Here is a 17,478-nt window from a genome sequence, read left to right as displayed (position 1 = left end):
AAAATCGGACATATCGAGTGCATAGAGGAGTTCTGTATCTATAATTCTTAAAATAATTGTTATGTTTTTTGTGAACGTTTATCGTGAGTAATTTAGTAAATTCACCGGCAGTGTTCGGTGGGAATGCTAGTCACATGCTAGTCACATGGTAATGTAAAAAGCTGTTTTTTGATATAAATATGAACTTGATTGAACAAAACATGCATGTATTGTATAACATAATGTCCTAGGGTTGTCATCTGATGAAGATCATCAAAGGTTAGTGCTGCATTTAGCTGTGGTTTGGGTTTATGTGACATTATATGCTAGCTTGAAAAATGGGTGTCTGATTATTTCTGGCTGGGTACTCTGCTGACATAATCTAATGTTTTGCTTTCGTTGTAAAGCCTTTTTGAAATCGGACAGTGTGGTTAGATTAACGAGAGTCTTGTCTTTAAAATGGTGTAAAATAGTCATATGTTTGAAAAATTGAAGTTTTTGCATTTTTGAGGTATTTGAATATGGGATTACACTGGCTGTTGAGTAGGTGGACTAGCCCATAGAGGTTAAGTGTGTTCCCTCAGGCCACTACCACATATCTGCAACACAAAATCCATGTGTACATGTGTGTAGAGTGTCTATGTGTACACTTCCGGGTTTGGAGCGAGTAGTCGCACTTCGCTTCGCTCCGCAGGTAATATTACATTTCATTACATTACAACGGTTTGATTTGTTTGATCTGAGCAATTTTTCTTAGCTAGCTACATAGCCGTCTTTGTATCAAAGATAATTGTGTAGTTTAGAGTAATTAGAGTAATTATCGAGGTTAGCTAGCCAGCTGTTTTCGTCCTCCTAACTTAGTCAACACTGCTAGCTAGCCAACTAGCCAACTTCTACCGACTAGCAGCACTGTAGAAACGATTACATTACAACGGAATGACTTGATTAGTGTAGTGTTAGCTAGCTACATAGTTGTTTTTGCTGTCTTTGTATCTAAGATAATTGTGTAGTTTAGAGTAATTATCGAGGTTAGCTAGCCAGCCGCGCCGCCGTTGTCCAGACTCCAGACTTAGTCAACACACCTAGTCATCATCAAACCCACTGCTAGCTAGCCGACCTTTACTGACTACCAGCACTGTAGAAACTAATACATTACAACGGAACGATTTGACTAGTGCAGTGTCAGCTAGCTACATAGTTGTCTTTGCTGTCTTTGTATCTAAGATAATTGTGTAGTTTAGAGTAATTATCGAGGTTAGCTAGCCAGCCGCGACGCGGCGCCGTTGTCCAGACTCCAGACTTAGTCAACACACCTAGTCATCATCAAACCCACTGCTAGCTAGCCGACCTTTACTGACTAGCAGCACTGTAGAAACTAATACATTACAACGGAACGATTTGACTAGTGAAGTGTCAGCTAGCTACATAGTTGTCTTTGCTGTCTTTGTATCTAAGATAATTGTGTAGTTTAGAGTAATTATCGAGGTTAGCTGGCCAGCCGCGCCGCGACGCGACGCCGTTGTCCAGACTCCAGACTTAGTCAACACACCTAGTCATCATCAAACCCACTGCTAGCTAGCCAACCTTTACTGACTAGCAGCACTGTAGAAACTAATACATTACAACGGAACGATTTGACTAGTGAAGTGTTAGCTAGCTACATAGTTGTCTTTGTCATAGTTTGATAATTGTGTAGTTTAGAGTAATTATCGAGGTTAGCTAGCCAGCTATTTTCGTCCCCCGCGACGCCATTTTTCCAAACCTAGCCAACTATTACCGACTAGCAGCATTGTAGAAACCAAATACATTACAAAGGAACGTCTTGATTAGTGCTATGTTAGCTAGCTACATAGTTGCTTTTGTATCATGATAGGGTGTAGTACTGAAACTATCGAGGTTACCTAGCCAGCTACACGTTCAAACAAAGTCAACAACGCAGCCACTGCTAGCTAGCCTACTTCACCAGCCAGCAGTAATGTATCATTTGCCATTTTAGTCAATAAGATTTTTGCAACGTATGCTTAACTTTCTGAACATTCGAGACGTGTAGTCCACATGTCATTCCAACCTCCTTTGCATTAGCGTAGCCTCTTCTGTAGCCTGTCAACTATGTGTCTGTCTATCCCTGTTCTCTCCCCTCTGCACAGGCCACACAAACGCTTCACACCGCGTGGCCGCTGCCACTCTAACCTGGTGGTCCCAGCGGGCACAACCCACGTGGAGTTCCAGGTCTCTGGCAGCCTCTGGAACTGCCGGTCTGCGGCCAACAAGGCAGAGTTCATCTCAGCCTATGCTGCCCTCCAGTCCCTCGACTTCTTGGCGCTGACGGAAACATGGATTACCACAGATAACACTGCTACTCCTACTGCTCTGTCCTCGTCTGCCCACGTGTTCTCGCATACCCCGAGAGCATCTGGCCAGCGGGGTGGTGGCACTGGAATCCTCATCTCTCCCAAGTGGACATTCTATCTTTCTCCCCTGACCCATCTGTCTATCTCCTCATTTGAATTCCATGCTGTCACAGTTACCAGCCCTTTCAAGCTTAACATCCTTATCATTTATCGCCCTCCAGGTTCCCTTGGAGAGTTCATCAATGAGCTTGACATCTTGATAAGTTCCTTTCCTGAGGATGGCTCACCTCTCACAGTTCTGGGTGACTTTAACCTCCCCACGTCTACCTTTGACTCATTCCTCTCTGCCTCCTTCTTTCCACTCCTCTCCTCTTTTGACCTCACCCTCTCACCTTCCCCCCATAATCCCAAGGCAGGCAATACGCTTGACCTCATCTTTACTAGATGCTGTTCTTCCACTAATCTCATTGCAACTCCCCTCCAAGTCTCCGACCACTACCTTGTATCCTTCTCCCTCTCGCTCTCATCCAACACTTCTCACTCTGCCCCTACTCGGATGGTATCGCGCCGTCCCAACCTTCGCTCTCTCTCTCCCGCTACTCTCTCCTCTTCCATCCTATCATCTCTTCCCTCTACTCAAAACTTCTCCAACCTATCCCCTGATTCTGCCTCCTCAACCCTCCTCTCCTCCCTTTCTGCATCCTTTGATTCTCTATGTCCCCTATCCTCCAGGCCGGCTCGGTCCTCCCCTCCTGCTCCATGGCTCGACGACTCATTGCGAGCTCACAGAACAGGGCTCCGGGCAGCCGAGCGGAAATGGAGGAAAACTCGCCTCCCTGCGGACCTGGCATCCTTTCACTCCCTCCTCTCTACATTTTCCTCTTCTGTCTCTGCTGCTAAAGCCACTTTCTACCACTCTAAATTCCAAGCATCTGCCTCTAACCCTAGGAAGCTCTTTGCCACCTTCTCCTCCCTCCTGAATCCTCCTCCCCTCCCCCCCCCTCCTCCCTCTCTGCGGATGACTTCGTCAACCATTTTGAAAAGAAGGTCGACGACATCCGATCCTCATTTGCTAAGTCAAACGACACCGCTGGTCCTGCTCACACTGCCCTACCCTGTGCTTTGACCTCTTTCTCCCCTCTCTCTCCAGATGAAATCTCGCGTCTTGTGACAGCCGGCCGCCCAACAACCTGCCCGCTTGACCCTATCCCCTCCTCTCTTCTCCAGACCATTTCCGGAGACCTTCTCCCTTACCTCACCTCGCTCATCAATTCATCCTTGACCGCTGGCTACGTTCCTTCCGTCTTCAAGAGAGCGAGAGTTGCACCCCTTCTGAAAAAACCTACACTCGATCCCTCCGATGTCAACAACTACAGACCAGTATCCCTTCTTTCTTTTCTCTCCAAAACTCTTGAACGTGTCGTCCTTGGCCAGCTCTCCTGCTATCTCTCTCAGAATGACCTTCTTGATCCAAATCAGTCAGGTTTCAAGACTGGTCATTCAACTGAGACTGCTCTTCTCTGTGTCACGGAGGCTCTCCGCACCGCTAAAGCTAACTCTCTCTCCTCTGCTCTCATCCTTCTAGACCTATCTGCTGCCTTTGATACTGTGAACCATCAGATCCTCCTCTCCACCCTCTCCGAGTTGGGCATCTCCGGCGCGGCCCACGCTTGGATTGCGTCCTACCTGACAGGTCGCTCCTACCAGGTGGCGTGGCGAGAATCTGTCTCCACACCACGTGCTCTCACCACTGGTGTCCCCCAGGGCTCTGTTCTAGGCCCTCTCCTATTCTCGCTATACACCAAGTCACTTGGCTCTGTCATATCCTCACATGGTCTCTCCTATCATTGCTATGCAGATAACACACAATTAATCTTCTCCTTTCCCTCTTCTGATAACCAGGTGGCAAATTGCATCTCTGCATGTCTGGCAGACATATCAGTGTGGATGACGGATCATCACACCTCAAGCTGAACCTCGGCAAGACGGAGCTGCTCTTCCTCCCGGGGAAGGACTGCCCGTTCCATGATCTCGCCATCACGGTTGACAACTCCCTTGTGTCCTCCTCCCAGAGTGCTAAGAACCTTGGCGTGACCCTGGACAACACCCTGTCGTTCTCCACTAACATCAAGGCGGTGACCCGATCCTGTAGGTTCATGCTCTACAACATTCGCAGAGTACAACCCTGCCTCACACAGGAAGCGGCGCAGGTCCTAATCCAGGCACTTGTCATCTCCCGTCTGGATTACTGCAACTCGCTGTTGGCTGGGCTCCCTGCCTGTGCCATTAAACCCCTACAACTCATCCAGAACGCCGCAGCCCGTCTGGTGTTCAACCTTCCCAAGTTCTCTCACGTCACCCCGCTCCTCCGCTCTCTCCACTGGCTTCCAATTGAAGCTCGCATCCGCTACAAGACTATGGTGCTTGCCTACGGAGCTGTGAAGGGAACGGCACCTCCGTACCTTCAGGCTCTGATCAGGCCCTACACCCAAACAAGGGCACTGCGTTCATCCACCTCTGGCCTGCTCGCCTCCCTACCTCTGAGGAAGCACAGTTCCCGCTCAGCCCAGTCAAAACTGTTCGCTGCTCTGGCACCCCAATGGTGGAACAAGCTCCCTCACGACGCCAGGACAGCGGAGTCAATCACCACCTTCCGGAGACACCTGAAACCCCACCTCTTTAAGGAATACCTAGGATAGGATAAAGTAATCCTTCTAACCCCCCCCCAAAAAAAAATTTAGATGCACTATTGTAAAGTGGTTGTTCCACTGGATATCATAAGGTGAATGCACCAATTTGTAAGTCGCTCTGGATAAGAGCGTCTGCTAAATGACTTAAATGTAAATGTGTGTAGAGTGTCTATGTTATCATGTGTGTAGAGTGTCTATGTTATCATGTGTGTAGATTGTCTATGTGTACATGTGTGTAGAGTGTCTATGTGTACATGTGTGTAGAGTGTCTATGTTAACATGTGTGTAGAGTGTCTATGTTAACATGTGTGAAAAGTGTCTATGTGTACATGTGTGTAGAGTGTCTATGTGTACATGTGTGTAGAGTGTCTATGTTATCGTGTGTAGAGTGTCTATGTGTACATGTGTGTAGAGTGTCTATGTGTACATGTGTGTAGAGTGTCTATGTGTACATGTGTGTAGAGTGTCTATGTTATCATGTGTGTAGAGTGTCAATGTGTACATGTGTGTAGAGTGTGTATGTGTACATGTGTGTAGAGTGTCTATGTGTACATGTGTGTAGAGTGTCTATGTTATCATGTGTGTAGAGTGTCTATGTTATCATGTGTGTAGAGTGTCTATGTGTACATGTGTGTAGAGTGTCTATGTTATCATGTGTAGAGTGTCTATGTTATCATGTGTGTAGAGTGTCTATGTTATCGTGTGTAGAGTGTCTATGTTAACATGTGTGTAGAGTGTCTATGTGTACATGTGTGTAGAGTGTCTATGTTAACATGTGTGTAGAGTGTCTATGTGTACATGTGTGTAGAGTGTCTATGTGTACATGTGTGTAGAGTGTCTATGTGTACATGTGTGTAGAGTGTCTATGTGTACATGTGTGTAGAGTGTCTATGTGTACATGTGTGTAGAGTGTCTATGTTATCATGTGTGTAGAGTGTCTATGTTATCATGTGTGTAGAGTGTCTGTGTACATGTGTGTAGAGTGTCTATGTGTACATGTGTGTAGAGTGTCTATGTGTACATGTGTACATGTGTGTAGAGTGTCTATGTTATCATGTGTGTAGAGTGTCTATGTGTACATGTGTGTAGAGTGTCTATGTTAACATGTGTGTAGAGTGTCTATGTGTACATGTGTGTAGAGTGTCTATGTGTACATGTGTGTAGAGTGTCTATGTTATCATGTGTGTAGTGTCTATGTTATCATGTGTGTAGAGTGTCTATGTTATCATGTGTAGAGTGTCTATGTTATCATGTGTGTAGAGTGTCTATTTTATCATGTGTGTAGAGTGTCTATGTTATCATGTGTGTAGAGTGTCTATGTTATCGTGTGTAGAGTGTCTATGTGTACATGTGTGTAGAGTGTCTATGTGTACATGTGTGTAGAGTGTCTATGTTAACATGTGTGTAGAGTGTCTATGTTAACATGTGTGAAAAGTGTCTATGTGTACATGTGTGTAGAGTGTCTATGTGTACATGTGTGTGTGTGTCCATAGCCTGTGGCACTGAGGAAAACAATCACTCTGTTTTCCTCAGACTCAGTCAGCCTCCCAACAATGGCAGCTTTGTTGCTTCCAGACTGATCCTATTGGATGTCTGTACAGAAGCCTCACCTGACCCAGACACTGCAGGTGGAGTGAGGTTTTATTTATTTTTAATTGTTTTATTTAACCTTTATTTAACTAGGCAAGAGGTTAGGGGACAGGGGAAGGGGTGGTGACATACCTGTCGGTGGCGTCCCCTTGGCCCTTGGAACTGTTACGATGGAGTGTCTCTCGGACCACAGCCATGCCATCCGGCAGGCGGTTGAGGCGGCGTGTGTACACGCCCACCCCACCGTCCGTCATGTAGCTGCAGACACACAACACAACAGGCCTGTCAGTCACAGTCTCAGTACCTGTCTCAATCTCTGTGTCTGCCCTCTTCTCTCTTCTCTGTTCTCAGCCTCTGTCACTTTCTGTCCCTGTCCCTGTCTCTGTCCCTGTCTCTGTCCCAGTCCCTGTCTCAGTCCCTGTCTCAGTCCCTGTCCCAGTCCCTGTCTCAGTCCCTGTCTGTTTCTGTCCCTGTTTCAGTCCCTGTCTGTTTCTGTCCCTGTCTCAGTCCCTGTCTCTTTCTCTGTCCCTGTTTCTTTCTCTGTCCCTGTCTAAGTCCCTGTCTCAGTCCCTGTCTCTGACCCAGTCCCTGTCTCTGCTGTGCGTCACCATGGCAGGCTGTACTAATCCACCTCACTGACAACCTCAAACACATTACAATCCTGTTACCTACTTTGATAATGTGTCTGACTTCCTGACCCCTATATAGAAAAACCATGAGGTATGTCATCATGAAAATGCATTGTGAGAGCCAGAGACATTTATTTGGTTCATATCATAAACAACAAGTGGTCAGGGTTTGTTAGTGTCTTAACCTAAACATCTGCTAACACTAATGCTGTTATTCCACATAGTATGCGTGTGATGTCAGAGTAAATAAGACAGTTCAAAAAGAAAAAACAATCAAAATATATCCTGTCAACCTAATAAAAGAATATGGCACAGGCGTTCAGAATGGTCACACCATCTCTGCAGTTGGAGAGGTTGGGATTTGATTTTTTTTTTTTAAGCTGGCTTGTAGACTGAAGATATTACAACATATAAAACAAAAACGTGCCAAAATCATCTCAGCATTATATGCGGAGGGCGTACGAGACACTCACGCCTCCGCAGCTAAATAAACATTCTCATTTGCTCTCAGTCAACACCAAGTAACTCGCCATACTTACCCATTTTCAGTTAACCATTTAGGGGGCTATTGTCATACCTTTAGCCCAGAGCAACACCACAGGCTTACCAGTTTAGGGTGAGATAAATTCATTGAGGCAGTCCCATTGAAAGCTTAGCTTTACCATCATCCCTGTGACTTTACATAATCCCCAGCACGGTTTCATGCTAATCCAGGTGACACAGGGAGTGTCAGCTTGTCTTAAAGTGTGACAGGAAATCAAGGGTAACTGTCTCACTGTTTAAAATGCCACTCATAAAACATGTAAAACTGCTTCCCAACCTTGTAATACTACTTTCCTAAGATATTTATGGTATTGTTACAGCAAAGCATTTTCTATCTTTAACTGTTAAGAGAGCTAACCTGGGGTTTTCTAAACCAAAAGTGTAAAAGATGATGTTACCATTGTTGTAGTGTTGTGTGTACCAGAGTATAACCATGTATATTAATGGATTTGGTGTGTATAGATGATGACAGCTCACACATCATTGTTGAAAATATGAATTTCAGGCTTTAAGGAAAGCAAAAGGTTAATGTGACCACTGATTAACCTGTCCTGGTTTTATTCATTACTTGGTTTGGCACACTAACTTCATCAAAAGGTGCAGACCCTAAACTGAAGGCACTAAAAGCCCCAAGACCAGGAGGAGATGGCTGCCGTTTTACGGTCCCCTAACCAATTGTAACGAAGATGCTGTGAGTCGAGAAGCAGGTGCAGGTGAAATGTTTAATAAAACAACAAACATGGAACAAGACAACATAACAGTAGCGTTGTAGCATAAACACAGGATCAATACTGACTGGGGAATGAACCTAAGGGAGTGCCAGATATAGAGGAGGTAATAAGTGAGGTAATGGAGTCCAGGTGTGCCTCATGATGGCGTGCAGGTGCGCGTAATGATTGATGCCAGATGTGCGTAATGATGGATCCCAGGTGTGCGTAATGATGGATCCCAGGTGTGCGAAATGATGGATCCTAGGTGAGCGTAATGATGGATCCCAGGACTGGCGGTTAGTATACCGGTGACGTTGAACGCCGGAGGGGAGGAGAGGGAGTAGATGTGACACCAATTGTGCTATTGTGTGTGTTTTTCCGTGTTATTTGTAACTTATTTTGTACATAATGTTTCTGACAATTTGTTACTTTTATTTCTTACTTAACACTTATTTTTCTTAAAACTGCTTGTTGGTTAAGGGCTTGTCAGTAAGCATTTCACTATAATGTCTACACCTGTTGTATTCGGCGCATGTGACAAATAACATTTGATTTGATTTCACAAACAGTGACACACAAAAGAGCCATACAGTGCATTTGGAAAGTATTCAGACCCCTTGACTTTTTCCAAATTTTGTTACATTACAGCCTTATTCTAAAATTGATAACATTTTACTCATCAATCTACACACAATAGCCCATAACGACAAAGCGAAAACAGGTTTTTAGAAATGTTTGCAAATGTATTAAAAATAAAATAAATACCTTATTTACATATGTATTCAGACTCTTTGATATGAGACTTGAAATTGAGCTCAGGTGCATCCTGTTTCCATTGATAATCCTTGAGATGTTTCTACAACTTGATTGGAGTCCACCTTTGGTAAATTAAATTGATTGAACTTTATTTGGAAAGGCACACACCTGTCTATAAAAGGTCCCACAGTTGGCAGTGCATGTCAGAGCATAAACCAAGCCAGGTTGAAGGAATTGTCTGTAGAGCTCCGAGACAGGACTGTGTTAACCTCTCTAGGGCCGGCGGGACGAAATCGTCCCACCTACGTAACAGCCAGTGGAATCCTGTGGCGCGTTATTCAAATACCTTAGAAATGCTATTACTTCAATTTCTCAAACATATGACTATTTTACAGCATTTTAAAGACAAGACTCTCGTTAACCTGTTATGGCTAGGGGGCAGAATTTTCACGGCCGGATAAAAAAACGTACCTGATTTAATCTGATTATTACTCCTGCCCAGAAACTAGAATATGCATATAATTATTAGCTTTGGATAGAAAACACTCCAAAGTTTCTAAAACTGTTTGAATGGTGTCTGTGAGTATAACCGAACTCATTTGGCAGGCCAAAACCTGAGAAGATTCCATGCAGGAAGTGCCCTGTCTGACAATTTCTTGCCCTTCTTGATTATCTCTATCCATTACAGGGGATCTCTGCTGTTACGTGACACTTCCTACGGCTCCCATGGGCTCTCAGAAGGCGGCAAAAAGCTGAATCGTGGCTTTGCAGGCTCTGGCTGAAAAAAAGTAGCGCGTTTGGGTAGTGGCTGGTCACAGTACTGTGAGACTCAGGCTCGTGCCCGAGTCGACCACATGCTTTATTTTCTTTCGTCTGTTTACCTAAACGCAGATTCCCGGTCGGAATAGTATCGCTTTTTTACGAGAAAAATGGCATAAAACTTGATTTTAAACAGCGGTTGACATGCTTCGAAGTACGGTAATGGAATATTTAGAATTTTTTTGTCACGAAATGCGCCATGCTCGTGACCCTTATTTACACTTCGGATAGTGTCTTGAACGCACGAACAAAACGCCGCTATTTGGATATAACAATGGATTATTTTGAACCAAACCAACATTTGTTATTGAAGTAGCAGTCCTGGGAGTGCATTCTGACGAAGAACACCAAAGGTAATCAAACTTTTGTAATAGTAAATCGGAGTTTGGTCAGGGCTAAACTTGGTGGGTGTCTAAATAGCTAGCCGTGATGGCTGGGCTATCTACTCAGAATATTGCAAAATGTGCTTTCACTGAAAAGCTATTTTAAAATCGGACACCTCGATTGCACAAAGGAGTTCTGTATCTATAATTCTTAAAATAATTGTTATGTTTTTTGTGAACGTTTATCGTGAGTAATTTAGTAAATTCACCGGAGGTTTGCGGGGGGTATGCTAGTTCTGAACGTCACATGCTAATGTAAAAAAGCTGGTTTTTGATATAAATATGAACTTGATTGAACAAAACATGCATGTATTGTATAACATAATGTCCTAGGTGTGTCATCTGATGAAGATCATCAAAGGTTAGTGAATTTACTAAAAATTTACTAAATTACTCACGATAAACGTTCACAAAAAGAATAACAATTATTTGAAGAATTATAGATACAGAACTCCTCTATGCACTCAATATGTCCGATTTTAAAATAGCTTTTCGGTGAAAGCATATTTTGCAATATTCTCAGTAGATAGCCCAGCATCACAGGGCTAGCTATTTAGACACCCAGCAAGTTTAGCACTCACCAAAGTCAGATTTACTATAAGAAAAATGTTATTACCTTTGGTGTTCTTCGTCAGAATGCACTCCCAGGACTTCTACTTCAATAACAAATGTTGGTTTGTTCCCAAATAATCCATTGTTATATCCAAACAGTGGTGTTTTGTTCGTGCGTTCAAGACACTATCCGAAAGGGTAAAGAAGGGTGACGAGCATGGCGCATTTCGTGACAAAAAAATTCGAAATATTCCATTACCGTACTTCGAAGCATGTCAACCGCTGTTTAAAATCAATTTTTATTCAATTTTTCTCGTAAAAAAGCGATAATATTCCGACCGGGAATCTGCGTTTAGGTAAAAAGAGGAAAGAAAATAAAGCACGGGGTCGACTCGTGCACGCGCCTAAGCTCATTGTCCTCTGATCGGCCACTTGCCAAAAGCGTAAATGTGTTTCAGCCTGGGGCTGCCTCGATATCATTCAGCTTTTTCCCGGGCTCTGAGAGCCTATGGGAGCCGTAGGAAGTGTCACGTTACAGCAAAGATCCTCAGTCTTCAATAAAAAGAGCCAAGATGAACAACAACTTGTCAGACAGGCCACTTCCTGTACAGAATCTTCTCAGGTTTTTGCCTGCCATATGAGTTCTGTTATACTCACAGACACCATTCAAACAGTTTTAGAAACTGTAGGGTGTTTTCTATCCAAAGCAATTATATGCATATTCTAGTTACTGGGCAGGAGTAGTAACCAGATTAAATCGGGTATGTTTTTTATCCGGCCGTGTCAATACTGCCCCCTACCCCCAACAGGTTAAGGCAAAGATCTGGGGAAGGGTACCAAAACATTTCTGCAGCATTGAAGGTCCCAAAGAACACAGTGGCCTCCATCATTCTTAAATGGAAGACGTTTGGAACCTCCCAGACTCATCCTAGAGCTGGCCGCCAGTCCAAACTGAGCAACCCTATGGTCACTCTGAAAGAGTTCCAGAGTTCCTCTGTGGATATGGGAGAACCTTCCAGAAGGACAACCATCTCTGTAGCACTCCACCAATCAGGCCATTATGGTAGAGTGGCCAGACGAAAGCCACTCCTCAGTAAAAGGCACATGACAGCTCGTTGGAGTTTGCCAAAAGGCACCTAAAGGACTCTCAGACTATGAGAAACAAGATTCTCTGGTCTGATGAAACCAAGATTGAACTCTTCGGCCTGAATGCCAAGCATCACATCTGGAGGAAACCTTGCGCCATCCCTACGGTGAAGCATGGTGGTGACAGCATCATGCTGTGGGGATGTTTTCAGAGACAGGGATTGGGAGTCAGGGTTGAGGGAAAGATGAACGGAGCAAAGTACAGAGAGATCCTTGATGAAAACCTGCTCCAAACCTGCTCAGGACCTCTGACTGGGGTGAAGGTTCACCTTCCAACAGGAAATGGTCTATGGTTTATATTAAAGGGTACATCATTTAATATAATAGGCTTTTACATTTCAATATTTGTGCACAATTTCTCCTTAAAATATCAAAGGAATGCAAAAGGCACTAATTTCGTGGAACGACCCACTACTACTTGATCGTGAGTGATGAGTGGAAGACACTCACCAACCTTAATCAAAGCACCTTTCATCTCAGAGATCAGGAAGTACCAATTACATGCAAAGCCTGGCAGCACTAACATTAACAAATAGCCGGAATTTCCTCTGATAAGCACAAGCCCTAAATAGCAGCCACATTTCCTACTAGGGATAACTCTTTTGAGTGTTTTGAGGCCGACTGATTGGATCTATAGGCAGCTATTGAAGCTGAGTTGGACAGACCAGTTGCTGACTAACCAGCCAGACAGGTAAGAAGCCCTAACATTTGTCAGAGGAATGAGTCTAGCCTATTCCTTTCCTGTGAACCAACTACAGCACCCAATTGGGAAACAAAAGATGAGTTATGATTAATTGCCTTTCGCAATGAGAATCACCACAAGAGATGACTCATTGACTGGCTCAGAGTTATTAAGCAAGAATTTTCTTTTAAATCTAATGTAAGCAAACCAAGTACACAACAATACATTTCCAAACAGGTCTATGGTACTATACCCCAGTAGCAACCACAACCCACCTGACTATAGCACAAGGCCATAGAAGTGGTCTAATGTTGGTCACTCTCGCTCTTCATAGGGCATCAAATCAATAAATTGAAGGTCCAGTTTAAATCTCTGCCAATGTTTGGGTTCAGAGCTGTGTGCCTGCAAAGGGCCATCCATTAACTCTGGTTACTGAACAACAGCAGAGCCAGTTAGTCTGCAGGTCCTCAGCTGACTATTTATTTGTACTAACATCACAAGCCCCCATAAGTTTACTGAACTCTCGATCACGTGAGGTGTTTGGTTCAAAACAGAGTGAAACCCACTTGAGTTGACAGGTGAACTTACTATTATGTCTGTGTTCACGCACACCCTTTGATTAGTGTGGTTAACCTAAACTTCAACAAAGTGCTATCATATCACCAAGACAAGGACAAGGACCATGTTTCCACTGTCATTCTCAATTGCTTCCGGTTCCTAGAGGAAAATAGTATAATACGGATAATTGTAGTGAGCAACATACAAGTTCTCCAGCATCCAGTCCCTGTTTCAACCTGTGCCGTAGTGCCACAGTTCCCTCAAAGCTCATCACTAAGCTAAGGACCCTGGGACAAAACACCTCTCTCTGCAACTGGATCCTTGACTTTCTGATGAGCCGCCCCCAGGTGGTAAGGGTACGCAACAACACATCTGCCACGCTGATCCTCAACACGGGGGCCCCTCAGGGGTGCGTGCATAGTCCCCTCCTGTACTCTTTGTTCACCCATGACTGCATGGCCAAGCACGACTTCAACACCATCATTAAGTTTGCCGATGACACAACAGGCCTAATCACCGACAATGACAAGACAGCCTATAGGGAGGAGGTCAGAGACCTGGCAGTATGGTGCCAGGACAAGAACCTCTCCCTCAACGTGATCAAGACAAAGGAGATGATTGTGGACTACAGGAAAAGGAGGGCCGAGCACGCCCCCATTCTCATCGACGGGGCTGTAGTGGAGCAGGTTGAGAGCTTCAAGTTCCTTGAGGTCCAAATCACCAACAAACTAACATGGTATAAACACACCAAGACAGTCGTGAAGAGGGCACGACAACACCTATCCCCCGTCAGGAGACTGAAAAGATTTAGCATGGGTCACCAGATCCTCAAAAAGTTCTACAGCTGCATAATCGAGAGCAACCTGAATGGTTGCATCACTGCCTAGAATGGCAACTGCTCGGCCTCCGACCGGAAGGCATTACAGAGGGCAGTGCGTACGGCCCAGTACATCACTGGGGCCAAGCTTCCTGTCATCCAGGACCTCTATATCGGTGTCAGAGGAAGGCCCTAAAAATTGCCAAAGACTCCAGCCACACTAGTCATAAACTGTTCTCTCTGCTACCGCACGGCAATAGGTACCGGAGTGCCAAGTCTAGGTCCAAAAAGCTTCTTAACAACTTCTCCGTCCAAGCCATAAGACTGCTGAACAATTAATGAAATGGCTACATGGACTATTATTTGTTTACACTGCTGCTACTCGCTGTTTATTATCTATGCATAATCATTTTACCCCTACCTACATGTACATATTACCTCAATTACCTTGTGTCACGTGTGCTCCCTCTCCGGCCTCTAGGTCACCAGGCTGCTCGTTAGGGCGCAAACCTGTCACCAGTGTTAGGCGCATAATGACACTCACCTGGACTCCATCAACTCCTTGATTACCTGACCTTTGGTTTCTTCCCGAGTCGTCATTGTTTCTGTTTCATGTCGGTGCGCTGTTTGTGTTTCGTTCATTTATTTATTAAATGTATTCACTCCCTGAACTGGCTTCCTGACTCTCAGCGCACTCGTTACACCTTGACTAACCTGTACCCCACACATTGACTCTGTACCGGTACCCCCTGTATATAGCCTCGTTATTGCTACTCTTTTATTTTTTACTTTTGTTTATTTAGTCAATATTTTCATAACTCTTATTTTTCTTAAAACTGCATTGTTGATTAAGGGCTTGTAAGTAAGCATTTCACTGTAAGGTCTACACCTGTTGTATTTGGCGCGTGTGACAAATAAAAATTGATTTCAGTTGATATGATGGCAAAATAAACATCTTATTTGCTCCAATTCTAGTGAGATGAAACACACAGCATATGTGATCACATCATCAACAGACGTATCCTGACCTGCAGTTGGCTCTGTGTCACATGATTCACCTCTGTGGAGAAATGTTGGAATAAGACCTCTGGTTGACTGTGTGTGAGTGTTCCCGGGTGTGTTACCACCTAATCTCTGAGGCCCAGTAAAGGAGAAGACTACAATCAGCCTTGGACCAGACTTCTCTCTTTAGGAGTGCATGTTGTATATGAATAGAAGAGACTTTTGTAAATGATGAGAGCTTTCACTGTCTCGTGTCATCTCAATGCTGAGGAGAATATTTCCCATGACCTGCTTTCTCTCTAGGGCACAAAGGCAAGATTATTTTTAAATCAAACTCTCTTCAACTTCAGCCTGATCTGAACAAGCATGCCCATCGACACACAGTCCAATCAGAATCCCACGAGAAAGAAACTGTGGAGAATCCATGTCTATCCAACCTCATACTGGGAATCTTTGGTAAACAAACAAGTAGGCTCTCTGTGAAACTCCATAAGCACACTGACAGCGTCATTGCATTTTAGTACACCAGAAGAACATTAATTTCCAATGGAACGCTGCATTTGCCCTGCAGCATTGGGGTGCAGAGGCAGTTGCAGTGCGTTCTGTGTGGTGCATATGTTGGATTTATCGAACGTATGCGTCAAACTGTATGTGTAGACTGCTTGACAGAAATGGTAGCAGAAGGAATGTTAAACTTTTGTTGCACACATATCCAGATGATGCTGCTGTCGGTGTGATCAAGGCGTAAGGATTTATGACTGGAAAATAGTACTGTGTTGCCTTAATCCCATGTATCTTTGCTTCAATGTCAAGGTTGTACCCACAGCCAAGACAATGAAGCCTGACAGTACAGCCTAGGCTAGTGGTTCATGTACACATTGTATTTATACTGCCTGAAACAGTTAGTACTTTTCATAAGTTAGCAATGTACAGAAAAAGCAGGATAGCAAATAAATATTGCCTGCTTTGTTAGTAGGCATATATGATCATATCATAAGGGTGTCTGTTTGGATGTGTCAAGAGAGATATATGGTCAGAATAATGATGCATGTGAAAGCACATATAAAAATAGATTTCTGTCTATAAGAACCATGCTAACTTCCAATAAGACAGCATGTTATCAAGCTATGTTCCAAATGAAAGATGATGTCTGATATCTCAAGTGATCTCCCATCTGTTGCTGTCACAGACTCAGGAGTTTTCTCTAAGCTACTACTGACAAATGAGAGACAGCAGAGAGCACTGCCAGACACTGAAACACTGCCATCTATTGGCAAGAAAACTGAAAAGTGAGACATTCAATAATTGCGCCACATCCCTGTGGTGTAGTAGTCCCTTCAAAGCAGGGTTAGGCCTACTGCTTTCTCCTGGTTCCCTTTGGAAGTTGAATAGACAAAAGTACAAAAGAGTTCACTTATATGTCTATCATATCATAAGTAGTCTCCCTTGACTAACAAATCAGTGAAGATGTTTTTTAATTTTGTGCACTCTGGGTTAGATGCAGCACCTGTCTTAACGGTAATATAGGCCATGCTGTGTGCACTCACCCACTGGTGACTTTGTCCATGTGGATGTTCTTCCCTAGCACGTCCCCATCGCTCATGTACCCTGTGGTCTCTATGGTAACGCCCTCCAGCTCTTCCATCTTGTCTGACAGGTCACACATAGTGTTACTCTCCTGTCCTGGTGTCTGCCTGCTGCGGAGGTAGCGCCCGTCCTCTGGGCTCACCATGCCACTGGAGCTGCCCCGCATCACCACTGCGTACCCATTCCCCACCGAGGGGGCGTCGCCTGCCTGCAGACGTGGGCTGGAGGGGCACAGTCGCCAGGGCAGCGCTGGGTTGGGGCGGGGGGAAAGGTTGAGCATGCCTCTCCCGCTGATCTCGGTGGTGACACTGCTGTCGAAGGTGCTCTCTAGGGTGCTGGGGAGAGAGAGAGAGGGAGAGAGACGGTGAGAGAGAGGGGGGCGAGGAAGGGTAGGGTGGGGTGGGTCAGGAGTCACTACTCCTTCTCACTGAGACAACAAACAACAGATCAGAACACTGAACTACACTCCTTCTCACTGAGACAACAAACTACAGATCAGAACACTGAACTACACTCCCTCTCACTGAGACAACAAACTACAGATCAGAACACTGAACTACACTCCCTCTCACTGAGACAACAAACTACAGATCAGAACACTGAACTACACTCCTTCTCACTGAGACAACAAACTGCAGATCAGAACACTGAACTACACTCCCTCTCACTGAGACAACAAACTAC

General features: G+C 44.6%; 1 protein-coding gene across 6 annotated transcripts in view; it reads right to left on the bottom strand.

Moving 5' to 3' along the window:
- The window catches only part of nav2b (neuron navigator 2b), a 184,295-nt gene that overhangs the window by 65,844 nt on the left and 100,973 nt on the right, over nucleotides 1-17,478 (bottom strand). For all 6 annotated transcript variants that reach the window (XM_045688409.1, XM_014125528.2, XM_045688406.1 and 3 more), the window contains 2 exons: nucleotides 16,755-17,129; nucleotides 6,743-6,868 (listed from right to left, as the gene is read on the bottom strand). In XM_045688409.1, coding sequence (XP_045544365.1) covers nucleotides 6,743-6,868; nucleotides 16,755-17,129 — 501 coding nt within the window. The remainder of the gene's footprint in view (nucleotides 1-6,742; nucleotides 6,869-16,754; nucleotides 17,130-17,478) is intronic.

Source organism: Salmo salar, chromosome ssa10 (assembly GCF_905237065.1).
Source record: "Salmo salar chromosome ssa10, Ssal_v3.1, whole genome shotgun sequence".
NCBI classification, from domain to species: Eukaryota; Metazoa; Chordata; class Actinopteri; order Salmoniformes; family Salmonidae; genus Salmo; species Salmo salar.
Note: the sequence above shows the minus strand (reverse complement) of the source record. Positions and strands in the feature narration are given on the sequence as shown.